Raw genomic sequence first — 22,991 nt, 5'->3', positions numbered from 1 at the left:
TGCTGCCGCAGGTCCTGTCTGAGCGGCAGAGGCCATGGGTCCTCTGATATAATTTCTTGAAGTTCTGGGTACCAAGCTCTTCTTGGCCAATCCGGAACCACGAGTATTGTTCTTACTCCTCGCCTTCCTATTATTCTCAGTACCTTTTGTATGAGAGGCAGAGGGGGGAACACATAAACCGACTGGTACACCCACGGTGTTACCAGAGCGTCCACAGCTATCGCCTGAGGGTCCTTTGACCTGGCGCAATATCTTTTATAGCTTTTTGTTGAGGCGGGACGCCATCATGTCCACCTGTGGCCTTTCCCAATGGTGTACAATCCTTTGGAAGACTTCTGGATGAAATCCCCACTCTCCCGGGTGGAGGTCGTGTCTGCTGAGAAGATCTGCTTCCCAGTCGTCCACTCCGGGAATGAACACTGCTGACAGTGTTAACACATGATTTTCCGCCCATCGGAGAATCCTTGTGGCTTCTGCCATCGCCATCCTGCTTCTTGTGCCGCCCCGTTGGTTTACATGGGCGACTGCCGTGATGTTGTCTGATTGGATCAGTACCGGCTGGTTTTGAAGCAGAGGCCTTGCCTGACTCAGGGCATTGTAAATGGCCCTCAGTTCCAGAATATTTATGTGTAGGGAAGTCACCTGACTTGACCAAAGTCCCTGGAAGTTTTTTCCCTGTGTGACTGCCCCAAATCTGAGGTACTCCTGGCGAGGATGGTAAATGGGGACATGCAGGTAAGCATCCTTGATGTCCCGGGATCCCATGTAATCCCCCTCGTCCAGGCTTGCAATAACCGCCCTGAGCGATTCCATCTTGAACTTGAATTTTTTTATGTATGTGTTCAAGGATTTTAAATATAAAATGGGTCACACCGAACCATGCGGTTTCGGTACCCCAAACCGTGTGGAATAGTAACCCCGTCCTTGTTGAAGTAGGGGCACCTTGAGTATTACCTGCTGGGAATACAGCTTATTAATTGCCTCTAGCGCAGCCTCCCTGCCTGAGGGAGTTGTCGGCAAGGCATATTTGAGGAAACGGCGGGGGGGAGACATCTCGAATTCCAGCTTGTACCCCTGAAATACTACTTGAATGAAACAGGGATCCACCTGTGAGCGAGCCCACTGATCGCTGAAATTTTTGAGACGGCCCCCCACCGTACCTGGCTACACCTGTGGAGCCCCCGCGTCATGCTGTGGACACAGAGGAAGCGAGAGAAGAATTTTGATTCTGGGAACAGGCTGACTGGTGCAGCTTTTTTGTCTCTGTACAGAAAGGAAGCGCCTTTGACCCGCTTGCTTTTCTGAAGCCGAAAGGACTGTACCTGATAATACAGTGCTTTCTTAGTCTGTGAGGAAACCTGAGGTAATGGATACGAGGTCCCAGAGACCATCCCCAAATAATTCCTCACCCTTATAAGGCAGAGTCTCTATGCGCCTTTTAAAGCGAGCATCACCTGTCCAGTGACAGGTCTCTAATACCCTCCTGACAGAATGGACATTACATTCATTTTGGATGCCAGCCGGCAAAATATCCCTCTGTGCATCCCTCATATATAAGACGACGTCTTTAATATGTTCTCATGTTTGACAGGGTCACCGACTACGCTGCAGCAGCACGATCTGCAGGTCTCAGTCTAGTACCTGAGTGTGTAAATACAGACTTCAGGATAGCCTCCTGCTTTTTATCAGCAGGTACCTTCAAAGTGGCCGTATCCTAAGACGGCAGTGCCACCTTTTTTGACAACCGTGTGAGTGCCTTATCCACCCTAGGGGATATCTCCCAGCGTAACTTATCCTCTGGCGGGAAAGGGTACGCCATCAGTAACTTTTTAGAAATTACCAGTATCTTATCGGGGGAACCCACGCTTTTCACACACTTCATTCATTCATCTGATGGGGGAACAAAACACTGCCTGCTTTTTCTCCCCAAACATAAAACCCTTTTTTAGTGGTACTTGGGTTAATGTCAGAAATGTGTAACACATTTTTTATTGCCGGGATCAAGTCACGGATGTTCCTAGTGGATTGTGTATATGTCTCAACCTTGTCGACACTGGAGTCAGACTCCGTGTCGACATCTGTGTCTGCCATCTGAGTGGGCGTTTTTGAGCCCCTGATGGCCTTTGAGACGCCTGGGCAGGCGCGGACTGAGAAGCCGGCTGTCCCACAGCTGTTACGTCATCCACCCTTTTATGTAAGGAGTTGACACTGTCGGTTAATACCTTTCACCTAATCATCCACTCTGGTGTCGGCCCCACAGGGGGCGACATCACATTTATCGGCATCTGCTCCGTCACCATATAAGCCTCCTCATTAAACATGTCGACACAGCTGTACCGACACACCGCACACACACAGGGAATGCTCTGACTGAGGACAGGACCCCACAAAGCCCTTTGGGGAGACAGAGAGAGAGTATGCCAGCACACACCAGAGCGCTATATAATGTGGGGATTAACACTATAACTGAGTGAAATTTCCCCAATAGCTGCTTTTATATATAATATTGTGCCTAAATTTAGTGCCCCCCCTCTCTTTTTAACCCTTTGAGCCTGAAAACTACAGGGGAGAGCCTGGGGAGCTTTCTTCCAGCTGCACTGTGAAGAGAAAATGGCGACAGTGTGTCTGAGGGAGATAGCTCCGCCCCTTTTTGGCAGACTTTTCTCCCGCTTTTTTCTGGATTCTGGCAGGGGTATTTACCACATATATAGCCTCTGGGGCTATATATTGTGGTATTTTTGCCAGCCAAGGTGTTTTTATTGCTGCTCAGGGCGCCCCCCTCAAGCGCCCTGCACCCTCAGTGACCGAAGTGTGAAGTGTGTATGAGGAGCAATGGCGCACAGCTGCAGTGCTGTGCGCTACCTTGGTGAAGACTGATGTCTTCTGCCGCCGATTTTCCGGACCTCTTCTTGCTTCTGGCTCTGTAAGGGGGACGGTGGCGCGGCTCCGGGACCGAACACCAAGGCTGGGCCTGCGGTCGATCCCTCTGGAGCTAATGGTGTCCAGTAGCCTAAGAAGCCCAAGCTGGCTGCAAGCAGGCAGGTTCGCTTCTTCTCCCCTTAGTCCCTCGCTGCAGTGAGCCTGTTGCCAGCAGTTCTCACTGAAAATAAAAAACCTAATTCTATACTTTCTTTCTAGAAGCTCAGGAGAGCCCCTAGTGTGCATCCAACCTCGGCCGGGCACAAAATCTAACTGAGGCTTGGAGGAGGGTCATAGTGGGAGGAGCCAGTGCACACCAGGTGACCTAAAGCTTTCTTTAGTTGTGCCCAGTCTCCTGCGGAGCCGCTATTCCCCATGGTCCTTACGGAGTTCCCAGCATCCACTAGGACGTCAGAGAAATGTGCATTTACAATATTCTTGTATTTAATAAGTGCAATCATTTGTAATTCAAAATTGTATTTAATATGAGTTCTGTGTGTGCATTTACATACTGGTGGGAGTGGCTCACTGACGTACACCCACTCAGCAGATCCTGGCTGAATGGGAGGAGGACCAACCGGAGTGGGAACAGGTGGTTCAGGAGTAGCTGACTTGGACTTCTTTCCTGGAGATCGCCCTCTTGGAGATCCTTAGAGACACAAAAAGTGATCATTGCTGCAATGGTGCAGAATGTAATAGATATAACAGCTAAAGAATAAGTTTTCTTGCGCGTTTGCTGAAAATACAAATGTAGCTTAGGGATTCTGTATATTAGGGGTCTAATTATGAAGCTTTGTAGAGAGATAAAGTGGAGAGAGATCAAGTACCAACCAACCAGCGCCTAATTTTTCAAACACAGCCTGTAACATTTCACTTAGGAGCTGATTGGCTGCTACTTTAGCTCTCTCCACTTTATTTCTCTCTAAGGCTTAGTAAATAGACCCCATATCATCTGAGTAATATTCATGAATATACAAAGGTTGCTACATGCTCTTCCTGTTTTAAGCATATGTGGTATACATCTTTGCTTTTTGTCCCCCCTTTGTGTGAAATCACCTGAGCTGTATCTTACAATCTTAAGACAGATCTATAAGAAAAAGCTCATGGAACCCTTCCTGCAGGAAGAAGTTGAGTATTTCACAGACTAACAGGAAAAGCTCAACTGGACCGAAGGCTCAAGAATTTCCATCTTTCAGGACAGGCTCACATACAGTACAATTATTATGGGAAAGGCATAAGTACAGTATCTTAACCGTACAGACGAGACTCAAGTACTAAACATTCTTATTGTAAAAGTGCTGTCACGCCCTGGTCCCTGGTGGTCTCAGCTGGTGAGCTGAGAGGAAGGGTTACTGACTTGTAGCAGACGAGGTGGGTGTATGTGGGACTTCTTCATACAATAGCTAACTCTGGATGTAGTCAAGACCTAACCAGAGGTCTAGGGTCTAACCCATCAGTGGTTTTCATCAGTGACCCCTTCTCCAGGGGATATGTGCTGTGTGGCGCCCAACAAGCAGGTTGCAGCCCCACGGTCAGGTATCCGGTAGTTATTAGAAACAAAGAGATAGTATTAGATACTAAAGGTAACCGATATTGATAAATACTGCTGGATTACTGAAGATAACCGAGGGCAATTGGTACTGATGAATACTTGAAGACAGTTGATGTCTTGAAGACAGACGGCCGCTCCTGAGTTCCGCATCCAGATGGAAGAACCCCGCCAGAGAGCACTGTGCAGAAGTCCCACTAAACCGTGGAGGGAGTAGACAGCGCAGCCACCTGTAGCCGCTACTGGCGTCTGATCGCATGACTGATAAGAGGAAGCTTGGGCCACGGTGAGTAACCGCCTATCCCAGGACGGATCCTGACAGGTTCAAAGTTAAAGGGTAGCCCAAATATTTCAACTTTACACAACAACCTCAAGTTTCTGATAATCTTACTGAATATGGACCAACCATCTACCTATCTTATAGAAAGAAATATCCAACAATTATACAGAAAAAGTTCAAGTAATTCAGGCTCAAGTATCTAACAGTCAATAAGGAACAGGCTCAAGTGTCTATTAATCTTCCAGGAAAAGCTGTTGTACATGAAAGTCTCAAGTGTATCCATCTTACTGCAGAGGCTCTAGTACCTAATAAGCTAAGGTTGAAGTTTCTCAGTCTTACATGAAACACTTCATTATCTAACAACCTTAAAAATAAGCTCTAATACCATATATCAAATTTACAGAACAAGGGCCCTCATTCCGAGTTGTTCGCTCGTTATTTTTTTTCGCAACGGAGCGATTAGTCGCTAATGCGCATGCGCAATGTTCGCACCGCGCCTGCGCCAAGTAAATTTGCTAAGAAATTTGGTATTTTACTCACGGCTTTATGTAGAAATTTCTTCGTTCTGGTGATCGGAGTGTGATTGACAGGAAGTGGGTGTTTCTGGGCGGAAACTGGCTGTTTTATGGGTGTGTGCGAAAAAACGCTTGCATTTCTGGGAAAAACGCGGGAGTGTCTAAAGAAACGGGGGAGTGTCTGGGTGAACGCTGGGTGTGTTTGTGACGTCAAACCAGGAACGAAACTGACTGAACTGATCGCAGTGGCAGAGTAAGTCTCGAGCTACTCAGAAACTGCAAAGAAATTTCTATACGCAATTCTGCTAATCTTGCGTTCGCAATTCTGCTATGCTAAGATTCACTCCCAGTAGGCGGTGGCTTAGCGTGTGCAATGCTGCTAAAAGCAGCTAGCGAGCGAACAACTCGGAATGAGGGCCGAGATCAAGCAACTGACAAATAAGAAAGCAAGGCTGAAGTACAGTATATAGCTATTATGGAAGAAGTGTCACAGTATATGGTAATTTTACATAAGAATCTCAACAGCCTTAAATGAAAGCTGAAGTACATCATGGCCATATAATATATAAAGTTTCCTTATTCAAAGGTTTCTGCAGCTCTAATTACTAGAATGTCACCAAATTTAGTATGTATACAATTCAAGGCATATGGGGATTCCACAGAAAAAATGTAGTTCCCAAATCTGTGGCTAGGGGAACATGTGGTGCCATACGAGGTAATAATGCATGTAAGGTACCAAGAAATTAATAATAAGATTTTACTTACCGATAAATCTATTTCTCGTAGTCCGTAGTGGATGCTGGGGACTCCGTCAGGACCATGGGGATTAGCGGCTCCGCAAGAGACAGGGCACAAAAATAAAGCTTTAGGATCAGGTGGTGTGCACTGGCTCCTCCCCCTATGACCCTCCTCCAAGCCTCAGTTAGGATACTGTGCCCGGACGAGCGTACACAATAAGGAAGGATTTTGAATCCCGGGTAAGACTCATACCAGCCACACCAATCACACCGTACAACTTGTGATCTGAACCCAGTTAACAGTATGACAACGTAGGAGCCTCTGAACAGACGGCTCACAACAATAACAACCCGATTTTTTTTTTTTTTTTTTTTTTGTAACAATAACTTTGTACAAGTATTGCAGACAATCCGCACTTGGGATGGGCGCCCAGCATCCACTACGGACTACGAGAAATAGATTTATCGGTAAGTAAAATCTTATTTTCTCTAACGTCCTAGTGGATGCTGGGGACTCCGTCAGGACCATGGGGATTATACCAAAGCTCCCAAACGGGCGGGAGAGTGCGGATGACTCTGCAGCACCGAATGAGAGAACTCCAGGTCCTCTTTAGCCAGGGTATCAAATTTGTAGAATTTTACAAACGTGTTCTCCCCCCGACCACGTAGTTGCTCGGCAGAGTTGTAATGCCGAGACCCCTCGGGCAGCCGCCCAGGATGAGCCCACCTTCCTTGTGGAATGGGCATTTACATATTTTGGCTGTGGCAGGCCTGCCACATAATGTGCAAGCTGAATTGTACTACACATCCAACTAGCAATCGTCTGCTTAGAAGCAAGAGCACCCAGTTTGTTGGGTGCATACAGGATAACAGCAAGTCAGTTTTCCTGACTCCAGCCGTCCTGGAAACCGATATTTTCAGGGCCCTGACAACATCTAGCAACTTGGAGTCCTCCAAGTCCCTAGTAGCCGCAGGTACCACAATAAGCTGGTTCAGGTGAAACGCTGACACCACCTTAGGGAGAAACTGGGGACGAGTCCGCAGCTCTGCCCTGTCCGAATGGACAATCAGATATGGGCTTTTGTGAGACAAAGCCGCCAATTCTGACACTCGCCTGGCCGAGGCCAGGGCCAACATCATGGTCACTTTCCATGTGAGATATTTCAAATCCACAGATTTGAGCGGTTTAAACCAATGTGATTTGAGGAATCCCAGCACTACGTTGAGATCCCACAGTGCCACTGGAGGCACAAAAGGGGGTTGCAGTACTCCCTTGACAAACTTCTGGACTTCAGGAACTGAAGCCAATTCTTTCTGGAAGAAAATCGACAGGGCCGAAATTTGAACCTTAATGGACCCCAATCTGAGGTTCATAGACACTCCTGTTTGCAGGAAATGCAGGAATCGACCGAGTTGAAATTTCTTCGTGGAGCCTTCCTGGCCTCACACCACGCAACATATTTTCGCCACATGTGGTGATAATGTTGTGCGGTCACGTCCTTCCTGGCTTTGACCATGGTAGGAAAGACCTCTTCCGGAATGCCTTTTTCCCTTAGGATCCGGCGTTCAACCGCCATGCCGTCAAACGCAGCCGCGGTAAGTCTTGGAACAGACATGGTACGTGCTGAAGCAAGTCCCTTCTTAGCGGCAGAGGTCATGAGTCCTCTGTGAGTATCTCTTGAAGTTCCGGGTACCAAGTCCTTCTTGGCCAATCCGGAGCCACGAGTATAGTTCTTACTCCTCTACGTCTTATAATTCTCAATACCTTGGGTATGAGAAGCAGAGGAGGAAACACATACACCGACTGGTACGCCCACGGTGTTACCAGAACGTCCACAGCTATTGCCTGAAAGTCTCTTGACCTGGCGCAATACCTGTCCAGTTTTTTGTTCAGGCTGGACGCCATCATGTACACCTTTGGTCTTTCCCAACGGTTCACAATCATGTGGAAAACTTCCCGATGAAGTCCCCACTCTCCCGGGTGGAGGTCGTGCCTGCTGAGGAAGTCTGCTTCCCAGTTGTCCACTCCCGGAATGAACACTGCTGACAGTGCTATCTCATGATTTTCTGCCCAGCGAAAAATCCTTGCAGTTTTTGCCATTGCCCTCCTGCTTCTTGTGCCGCCCTGTCTGTTTACGTGGGCGACTGCCGTGATGTTGTCCCACTGGATCAATACCGGCTGACCTTGAAGCAGAGGTCTTGCTAAGCTTAGAGCATCATAAATTGCCCTTAGCTCCAGTATATTTATGTGGAGAAAAGTCTCCAGACTTGATCACACTCCCTGGAAATTTTTTCCCTGTGTGACTGCTCCCCAGCCTCTCAGGCTGGCCTCCGTGGTCACCAGCATCCAATCCTGAATGCCGACTCTGCGGCCCTCTAGAAGATGAGCACTCTGTAACCACCACAGGAGAGACACCCTTGTCCTTGGAGATAGGGTTATCCGCCGATGCATCTGAAGATGCGATCCGGACCATTTGTCCAGCAGATACCACTGAAAAGTTCTTGCGTGGAATCTGCCGAATGGAATCGCTTCGTAATAAGCCACCATTTTTCCCAGGACTCTTGTGCAATGATGCACTGACACTTTTCCTGGTTTTAGGAGGTTCCTGACTAGCTCGGATAACTCCCTGGCTTTCTCCTCCGGGAGAAACACCTTTTTCTGGACTGTGTCCAGAATCATCCCTAGGAACAGCAGACGTGTCGTCGGAAACAACTGCGGTTTTGGAATATTTAGAATCCACCCGTGCTGTCGTAGAACTACTTGAGATAGTGCTACTCCGAAGAAGAATCATCATTTCGGGCATTACCTTGGTAAAGACCCGGAGTGCCGTGGACAATCCAAACGGCAGCGTCTGAAACTGATAGTGACAGTTCTGTACCACGAACCTGAGATACCCTTGGTGAGAAGGGCAAATTGGGACATGGAGGTAAGCATCCCTGATGTCCCGGGACACCATATAGTCCCCTTCTTCCTGGTTCGCTATCACTGCTCTGAGTGACTCCATCTTGATTTGAACATTTGTAAGTGTTCAAATATTTCAGATTTAGAATAGGTCTCACCGAGCCTTCTGGTTTCAGTACCACAATATAGTGTGGAATAATACCCCTTTCCTTGTTGTAGGAGGGGTACTTTGATTATCACCTGCTGGGAATACAGCTTGTGAATTGTTTCCAATACTGGCTCCCTGTCGGAGGGAGACGTTGGTAAAGCAGACTTCAGGAACCTGCGAGGGGAAACGTCTCGACTTTCCAATCTGTACCCCTGGGATACTACTTGTAGGATCCAGGGGTTCTGTACGGCTCCAGCGTCATGCTGAGAACTTGGCAGAAGCGGTGGAAGGCTTCTGTTCCTGGGAATGGGCTGCCTGCTGCAGTCTTCTTCCCTTTCCTCTATCCCTGGGCAGATATGCTTATGGGGACGAAAGGACTGAGGCTGAAAAGACGGTGTCTTTTTCTGCATAGATGTGACTTAGGGTAAAAAACGGTGGATTTCCCAGCAGTTGCCGTGGCCACCAGGTCCGATGGACCGACCCCAAATAACTCCTCCCCTTTATACGGCAATACATCTTTGTGCCGTTTGGAATCTGCATCACCTGACCACTGTCGTGTCCATAAACATCTTTTGGCAGATATGGACATCGCACTTACTCTTGATGCCAGAGTGCAAATATCCCTCTGTGCATCTCGCATATATAGAAATGCATTCTTTAAATGCTCTATAGTAAATAAAATACTGTCCCTGTCAAGGGTATCAATATTTTCAGTCAGGGAATCCGACCAAGCCACCCCCGCGCTGCACATCCAGGCTGAGGCGATCGCTGGTCGCAGTATAACACCAGTATGTGTGTATATACTTTTTAGGATATTTTCCAGCCTCCTATCAGCTGGCTCCTTGAGGGCGGCCGTATCTGGAGACGGTACCGCCACTTGTTTTGATAAGCGTGTGAGCGCCTTATCCACCCTAAGGGGTGTTTCCCAACGCGCCCTAACTTCTGGCGGGAAAGGGTATACCGCCAATAATTTTCTATCGGGGGAACCCCGCGCCTCATCACACACTTCATTTAATTTATCTGATTCAGGAAAAACTATAGGTAGTTTTTCCACACCCCACATAATACCCTTTTTTGTGGTACTTGTAGTATCAGAAATATGTAACACCTCCTTCATTGCCCTTAACAAGTAACGTGTGGCCCTAAAGGAAAATACGTTTGTTTCTTCACCGTCGACACTGGAGTCAGTGTCCGTGTCTGTGTCGACCGACTGAGGTAAAATGGGCATTATAACGTCCCTGACGGTGTTTTAGACGCCTGGACAGATACTAATATGTTTGCCGGCCGTCTCATGTCGTCAATCGACTTGCAGCGTGTTGACATTATCACGTAATTCCTTAAATAAGCCATCTATTCCGGTGTCGACTCCCTAGAGAGTGACATCACCATTACAGGCAATTTGCTCCGCCTCCCAACATCGTCCTCATACATGTCGACACACACGTACCGACACACAGCACACACACAGGGAATGCTCTGATAGAGGACAGGACCCACTAGCCCTTTGGGGAGACAGAGGGAGAGTTTGCCAGCACACACAAAAAAAAGCTATAATTATACAGGGACAACCTTTATATAAGTGCTTTTCCCTTATAGCATTTTAATATATGTAGTCATATCGCCAAATCAGTGCCCCCCCCTCTCTGTTTTAACCCTGTTTCTGTAGTGCAGTGCAGGGGAGAGCCTGGGAGCCTTCCCACCAGCATTTCTGTGAGGGAAAATGGCGCTGTGTGCTGAGGAGAATAGGCCCCGCCCCCTTTTCGGCGGGCTTCTTCCGTTTTTCTGAGACCTGGCAGGGGTTAAATACATCCATATAGCCCCCAGGGGCTATATGTGATGTATTTTTAGCCATAAAAAAGGTATTATACATTGCTGCCCAGGGCGCCCCCCCAGCGCCCTGCACCCTCCGTGACCGCTGTGTGAAGTGTGCTGACAACAATGGCGCACAGCTGCAGTGCTGTGCGCTACCTCAGGAAGACTGAAAAGTCTTCTGCCGCCTGCATCTGGACCTCTTCCATCTTCGGCATCTGCAAGGGGGGTCGGCGGCGCGGCTCCGGGACGAACCCCAGGGTGAGACCTGTGTTCCGACTCCCTCTGGAGCTAATGGTGTCCAGTAGCCTAAGAAGCCAATCCATCCTGCACGCAGGTGAGTTCACTTCTCTCCCCTAAGTCCCTCGATGCAGTGAGCCTGTTGCCAGCAGGACTCACTGAAAATAAAAAACCTAAAAACTTTTTCTAAGCAGCTCTTTAGGAGAGCCACCTAGATTGCACCCTGCTCGGACGGGCACAAAAACCTAACTGAGGCTTAGAGGAGGGTCATAGGGGGAGGAGCCAGTGCACACCACCTGATCCTAAAGCTTTATTTTTGTGCCCTGTCTCCTGCGGAGCCGCTAATCCCCATGGTCCTGACGGAGTCCCCAGCATCCACTAGGACGTTAGAGAAAACTATGAAAAATCTAAAACTGGAAAAGAAAATCTAGATTTAAAATGTTCATTCCACAAAAAAAGTGTCCATTGCGCTTAAGAGAGCAGTACATTTTTATATGCAAGGTATGTAAAGTGACTGATTGTCAGGGAGACTTCCTGAAATAGCAGAAACCTCCCTGACTCCCTGAAAAGGCTAGCAATGGTGGTCATTCCGAGTTGATCGCACGTAGCAACTTTTTGCTGAACGTGTGATCAACTTGACGCCACCTATGGGTGAGTGTATTTTAGCATAGCAGGGCTGCGATCGCTTGTGCAGCCGAGCTATGTTAAAAAAGTTTCCTGCAAAACAAGACCAGGGTCAGACCTACTTACCCTGTGCCACGGATCCAGCGATGAAGGTCCCGGGATTGATGTCAGACATCCGCCCTCCAAACGCCTGGACACTCCTGCGTTCGGATCTCCACGCCCGGAAACCGGTGAGTAGACGCCCCGGAACGCCTCCCCGCCGTCAATCTTCTTGCGATCGCCGCTGCGATCACTTTCAGAGCTGGTGGCGTCGCTGCCCACGATGCATGTGCGCCGCACAGCCGCAGTCCTGACCCGTTCGCACCGCAGCGAAAAACCACTGTGTGCGAACTAGAGATGTGCAGCGGGCATTTTTCGGGCTTTGTGTTTTGGTTTTGGATTCGGTTACGCGCTCGTGTTTTGTATTCGGAGTTCGGACGCGTTTTGGCAAAACCTCCCTTAAGAATTTTTGTCGGATTCGGGTGTGTTTTGGATTCGGGTGTTTTTTTGCAAAAAACCCTCAAAAACAGCTTAAATCACAGAATTTGGGGGTAAATTTGATCCTATAGTATTATTAACCTCAATAACCATAATTTCCACTCACTTCCAGTCTATTCTGAACATCTCACACCTCACAATATTATTTTTAGTCCTAAAATTTACACAGAGGTCGCTGGATAACTAAGCTAAGCAACCCAAGTGGGCGACACAAACACCTGGCCCATCTAGGAGTGGCACTGCAGTGTCAGACAGGATGGCACCTAAAAAAATAGTCCCCAAACAGCACATGATGCAAAGATAAAAAAAAAAAAAAAGAGGTGCAAGATGGAATTATCCTTGGGCCCTCCCACCCACCCTTATGTTGTATAAACAGGACATGCACACTTTAACAAACCCATCATTTCAGCGAGAGGGTCTGCCACACGACTGTGGCTGAAATGACTGGTTGGTTTGGGCCCCCACCAAAAAAGAAACAATCAATCTCTCCTTGCACACACTGGCTCTACAGAGGCAGGATGTCCACCTCCTCCTCATCTTCCGATTCCTCACCCCTTTCACTGTGTACATCCCCCTCCTCACAGAGTATTAATTCGTCCCCACTGGAATCCACCATCACAGGTCCCTGTGTACTTTCTGGAGGCAATTGCTGGTAAATGTCTCCACGGAGTAAATGATTATTATTAATTTTGATGAACATCATCTTCTCCACATTTTCTGGAAGTAACCTCCTACGCCGATCGCTGACAAGGTTACCGACTGCACTAAACACTCTTTCGAAGTACACACTGGAGGGGGGGCATCTTAGGTAAAATAAAGCCAGTTTGTGCAAAGGCCTCCAAATTGCCTCTTTTTCCTGCCAGTATACGTACGGACTGTCTGACATGCTTACTTGGATGCTGTCACTCATATACTCCTGCACTATTCTTTCAATGGTGACAGAATCATATGCAGTGACAGTAGACTACATGTCAGTAATCGTTGGCAGGTCCTTCAGTCCGGACCAGACGTCAGCTATCGCTCCTGACTGCCCTGCATCACCGCCAGCGGGTGGTTTTGGAAATTTTATCCTTTTCCTGGCAGCTCCAGTGGCGGGATAAAAAATGAAGGAGGAGCGGTTGGCGGGTCACGTTCCGCTTGACTTGGCAATTGTCTCACCAGCAGGTCTTTGAACATCTGCACACTTGTGTCTGCCGGAAAGAGAGATACAACGTAGGCTTTAAACCTAGGATCAAGCACGGTGGCCAAAATGTAGTGCTCTGATTTCAACAGATTGACCACCCGTGAATCCTGGTTAAGCGAATGAAGGGCTCCATCCACAAGTCCCACATGCCTAGCGGAATCGCTCCGTTTTAGCTCCTCCTTCAATCTCTCCAGCTGCTTCTGCAAAAGCCTGATGAGGGGAATGACCTGACTCAGGCTGGTAGTGTCTGAACTGACTTCGCGTGTGGCAAGTTCAAAGGGTTGGAGAACCTTGCACAACGTTGAAATCATTCTCAACTGCGCTTGAGTAAGGTGCATTCCCCCTCCTTTGCCTATATCGTAGGCAGATGTATAGGCTTGAATGGCCTTTTGCTTCTCCTCCATCCTCTGAAGCATATAGAGGGTTGAATTCCACCTCGTTACCGCCTCTTGCTTCAGCTGATGGCAGGGCATGTTCAGAAGTGTTTGCTGGTGCTCCAGTCTTCGGCACGCGGTGGCTGAATGCCAAAAGTGGCCCGCAATTCTTTGGGCCACTGACAGCATCTCTTGCACGCCCCTGTAATTTTTTTAAAAATTCTGCACCACCAAATTCATTTTATGTGCAAAACATGGGACGTGCTGGAATTTGCCCACACGCACAATATTGGTGGCGTTGTCCGATGTCACAAATCCCCAGGAAAGTCCAATTGGGGTAAGCCAATCTGCGATGATGTTCCTCAGTTTCCGTAGGAGGTTGTCAGCTGTGTGCCTTTTATGGAAAGCGGTGATACAAAGCGTAGCCTGCCTAGGAATGAGTTGGCATTTGCGAGATGCTGCTACTGGTGCCGCCGCTGCTGTTGTTACTGCGGGAGGCAATACATCTACCCAGTGCGCTGTCACAGTCATATAGTCCTTAGTCTGCCCTGCTCCACTTGTCCACATGTCCGTGGTTAAGTGGACAGTGGGTACAACTGCATTTTTTAGGATACTGGTGACTCTTTTTCTGACGTCTGTGTACATTCTCGGTATCGCCTGCCTAGAGAAGTGGAACTTAGATGGTATTTGGTACCGGGGACACACTACCTCAAGCAATTCTGTAAGTTCCTGTGAACTAACGGCGGATACCGGACGCACGTCTAACACCAACATAGTTGTCAAGGTCTGAGTTATCCGCTTTGCAACAGGATGACTGCTGTGATATTTCATCTTCCTCGCAAAGGACTGTTGGACAGTCAATTGCTTACTGGAAGTAGTACAAGTGGTCTTCCGACTTCCCCTCTGGGATGACGATCGACTCCCAGCAGCAACAACAGCAGCGCCAGCAGCAGTAGGCGTTACACTCAAGGATCCATCGGAGGAATCCCAGTTAGGAGAGGACTCGTCAGACTTGCCAGTGACATGGCCTGCAAGACTATTGGCGTTCCTGTCTAAGGAGGAAATTGACACTGAGGGAGTTGGTGGGGTGGTTTGCAGGAGCTTGGGTACAAGAGGAAGAAGGGATTTAGTTGTCAGTGGACTGCTTCCGCTGTCACCCAAAGTTTTTGAACTTTTCATTGACTTCTGATGAATGCGCTCCAGGTGACGTATAAGGGAGGATGTTCCTAGGTGGTTAACGTCCTTACCCCTACTTATTACAGCTTGACAGAGGCAACACACGGCTTGACACCAGTTGTCCGCATTTCTGTTGAAATAATTCCACACCAAAGAGGTGATTTTTTTTTGTATTTTGACCAGGTATGTCAATGGCCTTATTCATCCCACGGACAACAGGTGTCTCCCCGGGTGCCTGACTTAAACAAACCACCTCACTACCAGAATCCTCCTTGTCAATTTCCTCCTCAGCGCCAGCAACACCCATATCCTCATCCTGGTGTACTTCAACAGTGACATCTTCAATTTGACTATCAGGAACTGGACTGTGGGTGCTCCTTCCAGCACTTGCAGGGGGCGTGCAAATGGTGGAAGGAGCCACCTCTTCCCATCCAGTGTTGGGAAGGTCAGGCATCGCAACCGACACAATTTGACTCTCCTTGGGGATTTGTGATTTAGAAGAACGCACAGTTCTTTGCTGTGCTTTTGCCAGCTTAACTCTTTTCATTTTTCTAGCGGGAGGATGAGTGCTTCCATCCTCATGTGAAGCTGAACCACTAGCCATGAACATAGGCCAGGGCCTCAGCCGTTCCTTGCCACTCCGTGTAATAAATGGCATATTGGTAAGTTTACGCTTCTCTTCAGACGCTTTTAATTTACATTTTTGGGTCATTTTACTGAACTTTTGTTTTTTGGATTTTACATGCTCTCTACTATGACATTGGGCATCGGCCTTGGCAGACGACGTTTATGGCATTTCATCGTCTCTGCCATGACTAGTGGCAGCAGCTCAGCACTAGGTGGAAGTGGATCTTGATCTTTCCCTATTTTACCCTCCAAATTTTTGTTCTCCATTTTTTAATGTGTGGAATTATATGCCAGTAATATATCAGGAATTAGACGGCGGTAATGTCTGGAATTAGATACCAGTAGATAGATACCAGATACCACTGTGACTGGAATGATGATGACCTATGCACAGTGACAGGACACTATCACAGCACCCTACAGCAGAAAGATGCAGCACAAGACACTGGACTTTTAGTCACCAAAATGCAGCACAAGACAATGGTGGTCATTCCGAGTTGTTCGCTCGTTGCCGATTTTCTCTATATTGCGATTAGTCGCTTACTCGCTTACTGCGCATGCGCAAGGTTCGCAGAGCGCATGCGCTTAGTTATTTTACACAAAAGTAAGGTATTTTACTCACGGCATAACGAGGATTTTTCATCTTTCTGGTGATCGGAGTGTGATTGATAGGAAGTGGGTGTTTCTGGGCGGAAACTGGCCGTTTTCTGGGCGTGTGCGAAAAAACGCTGGCGTTTCTGGGAAAAACGCGGGAGTGTCTGAAGAAACGGGGGAGTGTCTGGGCGAACGCTGGGTGTGTTTGTGACGTCAAACCAGGAACGAAACTGACTGAACTGATCGCAATGGCTGAGTAAGTCTGGAGCTACTCAGAAACTGCTAAGAATTTTCTATTTGCAATTCTGCTAATCTTTCGTTCGCAATTCTGCTAAGCTAAGATTCACTCCTAGAGGGCGGCGGCTTAGCGTGTGCAATGCTGCTAAAAGCAGCTAGCGAGCGAACAACTCTGAATGACCACCAATGAGTAGTGATACTGAGCACTGATGAGGATACTAGAACTGACACGGAGCAGCAAGATACAGCAATGGACTATTGTACTGCAGTATTATATACTGGTCACCACAATGCAGCACTGATACTGAGCACAGATAATAAGCACTGTTGAGGATACTAGAACTGACACGGAGCAGCAAGATACAGCAATGGACTATTGTACTGCAGTATTATATACTGGTCACCACAATGCAGAACTGATACTGAGCACAGATATTGAGCACTGTTGAGGATACTAGAACTGACACGGAGCAGCAAGATACAGCAATGGACTATTGTACTGCAGTATACTGGTCACCACAATGCAGCACTGATACTGAGCACGGATATTGAGCTGATATTAGCCACATCCTCTCCGCTCAATCTACAATGCACGAGTGAAAATGGCGGCGATGCGCAGCTCTTTATATTGAATCCGAAACTTGCGAGAATCCGACAGCGGGATGATGACGTTCTGGCCCGTTCGGGTTTACCGAGTAAAGCGGGAAGAACCGAGGCTGCCTCGGACCCGTGTAAACTACGTGAAGTTCGGGGGGGTTCGGTTCTCGGTGAACTGAACCCGCTCATCTCTAGTGCGAACGGATCGGAATGACCCCCACTGTCTCTGATTGCACCTTATCCCCATTATGTAGCTGTTATGTACTTGGGTAATGAAGGAAGATTATCATTGCCATTTACCTGCATTGGTTATAAGGCACAGTGGGGCAGATGTATTAAGCCCAAAGAAGTGATAAAGCAGTGATAAAAAAAGTGATAAGTGGAAGGTGATAATGCACCAGCCAATCAGCTCCTGACTGTCATTTTTCAAACTGTAATGATTGGTTGATGCGTTTCACCTTCCACTACTTTATCACTGCTCCAGGCTTAAACATCTGCCCCAATGATCCCCTATGGCTACATGCATTTTTACGTACGGTTTCTTGTGGCGACTTATATGGAACCACTTGTAAAACACAATACAAGAGCAAGCCCTGAAAAGTATAAGTATCTTTTCATCAACAAGTAGATCTTACTAGCTGCTTTGGGGCTCATTTACATTTGGATGTAAGTCACAGCACTGAGGTCATGGGTTCAATTCCCACCATGGCCCTAACTGTGTGGAGTTTGTATATTCTCCCCGTACTTGCGTGGGTTTCCTCCGGGTGCTCCGGTCTCCTCCCACAATCCAAAAATATACTGGTAGGTTAAATTGGCTCCCAACAAAAATTAACCCTAGTGTGAATGTGTGTGCGTGTACATGTGATAGGGAATCTAGATTGTAAGCTCCACTGGGGCAGAGACTGATGTGAATGGGCAAATATTCTCTGTAAAGCGCTGCGGAATATGTGTGCGCTATATAAATAACTGGTAATAATAATAATAATAATAATAATTGTTAGGACACGCCTCTCAGATATAGCTGTACACGTACGTGCTGATAGGGGTTACTTTCACAGTGTTCCTGATATGCTTTGTCAAAAGTGGGCACGTACAGAATGGTTGGGGGCAACTTCCTTTCACTGTTGTGAACAGTGAGTTTTAGCACACATATAGCATGTGCAGAAGTGATTTTTATTACAGAATCTTTCTTTATTGGCCTTGAATAGTATATTTACTGAATTGGGTGACATTCCACTTATTAGAGTCAGTGACCGCTACAGAGGTGGGGCCACGGCACAGTCCAAAATTCAGATAGGGGAACCACACCAATTGCCATGCCAAACACTGCCAAACATCGCCGGCCGGGAATCACTGGCAGTTGGTGCGGCTCCCCTGTTTGAATTCTGGACTGTGCTGCAGCCCCGCCTCTGCAACTGCCCAGGGTTAGAGCTGCAAACAGCGCTGAATAGGGAAACTTTAATTATGGCCACATTGTGGGCCTGGGTCAGAGGTGGTCCCAGCTGCAAATGCTTTATTTTATCAACAGTGTCTGCGTCTTTTACTCAATTCATTTACTTTTCCCCCCAAAAAAAACGCTCAGAAATTGTTGGGATTTATATGAGTGAATTAGGTGAAGAGCATGTATTTAAACTTATCCAAAATTATGTTATTTAAAAAAAAAAAAAAAAAAAAAAATATATATATATATATATATATATATATATATATATATTTTTATATTTATAATAAAATATATCGGCTGATCAAACATCGGTCGCCACTATTGGAACATCACAGTCATCGGAAACATCACGCCCACCGCAGCTATCATTTTAAAAGCCGGGACAGCCACCAGGTACACAGGGGGGGGGGTTAATTTCCACTTTCCCAGTGGCTGCTAGTGTCCGCTGCCTCTGGGTTGGGGGTCCTTCCGTGCTAAACGATCAGCAGTGATTGGCAGCACGGCAAACACTTGGGGAGGGTGCAGGTAGGCAGAGGGACCTACCAGGTCAGATAAAGCACTTGCTGGTGTGGTCGCATCTGATGCGATCATGCCAGGCGAGTGGTTAAGCAAATGCGTATTTGCAGCCTACTAAGACGCCTGATGGCACTGTTCCATCGCAGTGTCAGTGCAACTGCGTCATTGGACGCAGACGCTGACCGTAACATGCCCGGGTCTGGCTTGCCACAACCTCTGCCTTCCTCAAACACCCACTTAACTTGCATCTCTCTGCGTGTAAATTCAATCTGCATCTTAAACTGGTAACCATGCACAGTGTGACTTGGACAAATGCGCAAACTAAAGACATTGGCCACTTGCGTCCGACGTCGTTGCTGCGTCCACTTCTGGATGTGGCCCCTGTATTTCAATCTCACAGCACAAGCCCAACAGAAGACTTCTGTACAACCACACAAAGCCCATGAAACAAGCTACACACTGCTGCCACTTAAAAAGAGAACTTTATGTAATATTTTTGTCACACTTACTTGCAAAATTTATAAGCAGATGATTTGCAAAGTACTGTGACTAAATCTTGTAGTCACAGCACCCGCAACAGTCATTAAGTAACAACTCTACCTGATTTTGGAGTTCTTGATTCTGAATCTTTCCCCCGTGGTGTATCTTTTTTCTCTTTCTTATCTACAGAAGTATCTGTGAGAATAAAAAATAAAAAACAAAATAAACATATAAAAAGTACATTTTTGTGCTTTCAAAATTTGTCTTTTTACAGAACTGGCAAGGTTACGCATAATACAAAGACAGTGTGAGAGTGTGCAATATTGTTCCTGGAGGAATAGTGGTATGCTATGAGCTCTAAGCAGTTTTGTAGAACAACACCACATACATCCTAAAGCACTAAAATACCACACATGGGTGGTCATTTCGAGTTGATCGCTCGCTAGCAGTTTTTAGCAGCCGTGTAAACGCTATGCCGCCTCCCACTGGGAGTGTATTTTAGCTTAGCAGAAGTGCGAATGAAAGGAGCGCAGCGCGGCTACAAAGTTTTTTTGTGCAGTTTTAGAGTAGCTCAAAACCTACTCAGCGCTTGCGATCACTTCAGACTGTTCAGTTCCTGTTTTGACTTCACAAACACGCCCTGCGTTCGCCCTGCCACGCCTGTGTTTTTCCTGGCACGCCTGCGTTTTTTCGAACACTCCCTGAAAACGGTCAGTTGACACCCAGAAACGCCCACTTCATGTCAATCACTCTGCGGCCAGCAGTGCGACTGAAAAGCTTCGCTAGACCCTGTGTGAAACTACATTGCCCGTTGTAATAGTACGTTGCATGTGCGCATTGCGCCGCATGCACAGTAGTGCCGATTTTTTGCCTCATCGCTGCACAGCGAACGAATGCAGCTAGCGATCAACTCGGAATGACCACCATAGATATTAATGCACCGCTCAGGACTTCATGATGAAGTAGCTGACACGAAACGCGTAGGGTATCTTCCATAGTGCATTTTCTGTCTGCAAGTGATATAAAGACCAACCAGGAGACATTTTTGAGTATTCCAAGGCAAAACTGGTGTCAGAGGAGGACGGTAATCACATCCTGGACTTAATTGCTAAAAAAATCTGGTGTTTTCATTTAAATTGTATGAGTTTTTAAATGTGTTCATTAAGCAACTTCATTTAATACTACACTACTGTATGCTTGTTTGACTTGTTGTTAACATACAGTAAACAAGTCTGTAGCATTGTTCCTCAGATTGCCACATGGTTATTTTTACACGTCATTCCCTACAGTATACTGTATCACTGAATCTTTGGAGGAACAGCAGCACTGGTGGGTATTGTATATAATGGCTAAATTGATTAGCTTTGTTGTATACAGATGTGTCCTGCTACAGCCTTGCAGTGTCTGGTGACCCATTCCCTGCCGCGGCTTTCCCATTGAAGCGAATGGATCGTGGGTGCATGCGTACGCTCACACCCGCGAATCTCTGGAGGCGTGAGTCACGCTGTGTACTGTACACGGCAAGGCTGTAGCAGGACACATCTGTATACTCTATTCATTTATCTCTATTGACATGGTTTTTAACTTTCCTTTCTTATGTACATACAAATGTGCATTTTTTTTTAATTATTATTATTATTATTATTATGATTATTATTAGGAGGCTAAAGAAATGCCTCTCATCAAGATATCACCCTATTCCATTAGGATGATTGAGGATGACATCTTACATGATCCCTGCTAGCAGCTAATAAGTCAGTCGGGGCCTAAATCCCATCACACAGTTCCTGCTGAGTGTAAGCAGAGTTAGGGTTGAACCAGCCCACAGGGGCACAGGGGAAACCCCCAGTTGGCCCCACTGCCTGGGTCCCTCCTCCTCCTCTAGGGATCAGTGAACCCATGCACTCTCTAATGGTTTGGCAAACCAATGTATCAGCTGGCCACACCCCCAATGGACACTAGCCACACCCCTAAATGTAGGCCCCTCAACTGCATTCCCTGGTGGGCCCTTCATTCCCCTGTCCCACACTGAGCAGAGTGTTGGATCCAGTCAGCCAGTAATCTTCTGTAATCTTTCCCTGTAAAAGTGACATTTGTGTCTCATACACCTGCACCTACTAGGGATTATTTAGCCCAGGGATTCTCAAACTCGGCCCTCAACACACCCTAACATTACAGTTTTTAAAGAAACCCATTCTTAAGCACAGGTAACTTAATTAGTACCTCAGTCAGTGTGATTAAACCAAGGGCGTAGCTACCATAGGTGCAGGGAGTGCAGCTGGTATGGGGCCAAGAGCTGAGAGGGGCCACCTTCCCTGTCACAGTTACATGTGTTATACATTTTTCACCATTGTGTGGTACATAGGGTCACTTACAAACTTTTGCCTTGGGGACTACACTATATCTATTTATGCCGCCCCGGGACCTGCTCATTGTAATGCGGTATAAATTGGAGGGCTTTATGATGCAACATAAAATGAAAAAGGGGCATAGTGCAGCATAATAGGAACTAGAGGGAACTGTAATGTGGCACAGTATGAACAGGGGACACTGTAATGTGGCATAATATGTGGATACTGTGTGGCATAATGTGTACTGGTAGCCCTACAATGTGACATAATGTGAACTAGGGCACTAATATTGTTCATAAAATAAACTAGGGCACTACTATGGGGCATAACAATAACTAAGGCTCTGTTATGGTTCAGAAAATGATCTAGGGCACTATTACGGGGGCATAAAATTAACAACTGCTGCAGCAAAGGTATCTCGAGTAGTATTGGCACAGGGGTACCTTCAAAATGCTGCTATGGGGCCCACAAAGTTCTGTCTACGCCCCTGGATTAAACCATCTGTACACAAGCATGGATATCCTTAAAACCTGGACCGTTAGGGTGTCCTTGGGACCAGGTTTGGGAAACCCTGATTTAGCCATTTAATGGTATCTTCTAAAAACGACATTTTGGTATGCATGCAATACTTGTGCTGTATGTTATAAATTTGGTCAGGATCCTGGCAAGATCCCGGCAGTCAAAATACCGACAGTCGAAATACCGATGCCCGAATCTCGACACTACTCGGTATACTGGCGCTGGGGTCCCGACATCAATCACTATCCTGGCACCAGAATCCCAAATGAAGATTTCACGAGCCGCCAGAGAGGTAATCCGCGCGGGGGGGGGGGGGGTTAGGGTTAGCAGCTAGAGGGGGAAAGGTTAGGCTGAGGAGATGGAGGGTTAGGGTTAGACACCCCAAGGGCGGGTTAGGTTGCATGGTATGGAGAATTAGGTTTAGGCTGCAGGAACGGGGGGTTAGGGTTCAGCACCACCAGGAGGGGTTAGGTTTAGACTGCGGGGGGAGGGTTTGGGTCAGGCTGCGGGGGGTAGGGTTAGGGTCAGGCTGCGGGAAAGGTGGGTTAGGCTTAGGGGGCTTAGGGATCAGAGTTAACTTTCTGAATTAGTCAGTGCCGGTATTTTAAATACTGGGATTTCGCTGTCGGTACT

General features: G+C 47.2%; 1 protein-coding gene across 3 annotated transcripts in view; it reads right to left on the bottom strand.

Annotated features, from left to right (window-relative positions):
• Positions 1–22,991, bottom strand: part of SPEF2 (sperm flagellar 2) — an 853,267-nt gene that overhangs the window by 139,632 nt on the left and 690,644 nt on the right. For all 3 annotated transcript variants that reach the window (XM_063960786.1, XM_063960790.1, XM_063960798.1), the window contains 2 exons: positions 19,609–19,683; positions 3,432–3,568 (listed from right to left, as the gene is read on the bottom strand). In XM_063960786.1, the coding sequence (XP_063816856.1) occupies positions 3,432–3,568; positions 19,609–19,683 (212 nt within the window). The remainder of the gene's footprint in view (positions 1–3,431; positions 3,569–19,608; positions 19,684–22,991) is intronic.

Source organism: Pseudophryne corroboree, chromosome 1, assembly GCF_028390025.1.
Source record: "Pseudophryne corroboree isolate aPseCor3 chromosome 1, aPseCor3.hap2, whole genome shotgun sequence".
Classification (NCBI taxonomy): domain Eukaryota; kingdom Metazoa; phylum Chordata; class Amphibia; order Anura; family Myobatrachidae; genus Pseudophryne; species Pseudophryne corroboree.
The sequence above is the reverse complement of the archived record's forward strand: the minus strand, read 5'-3'. Positions and strand labels throughout refer to the sequence as shown.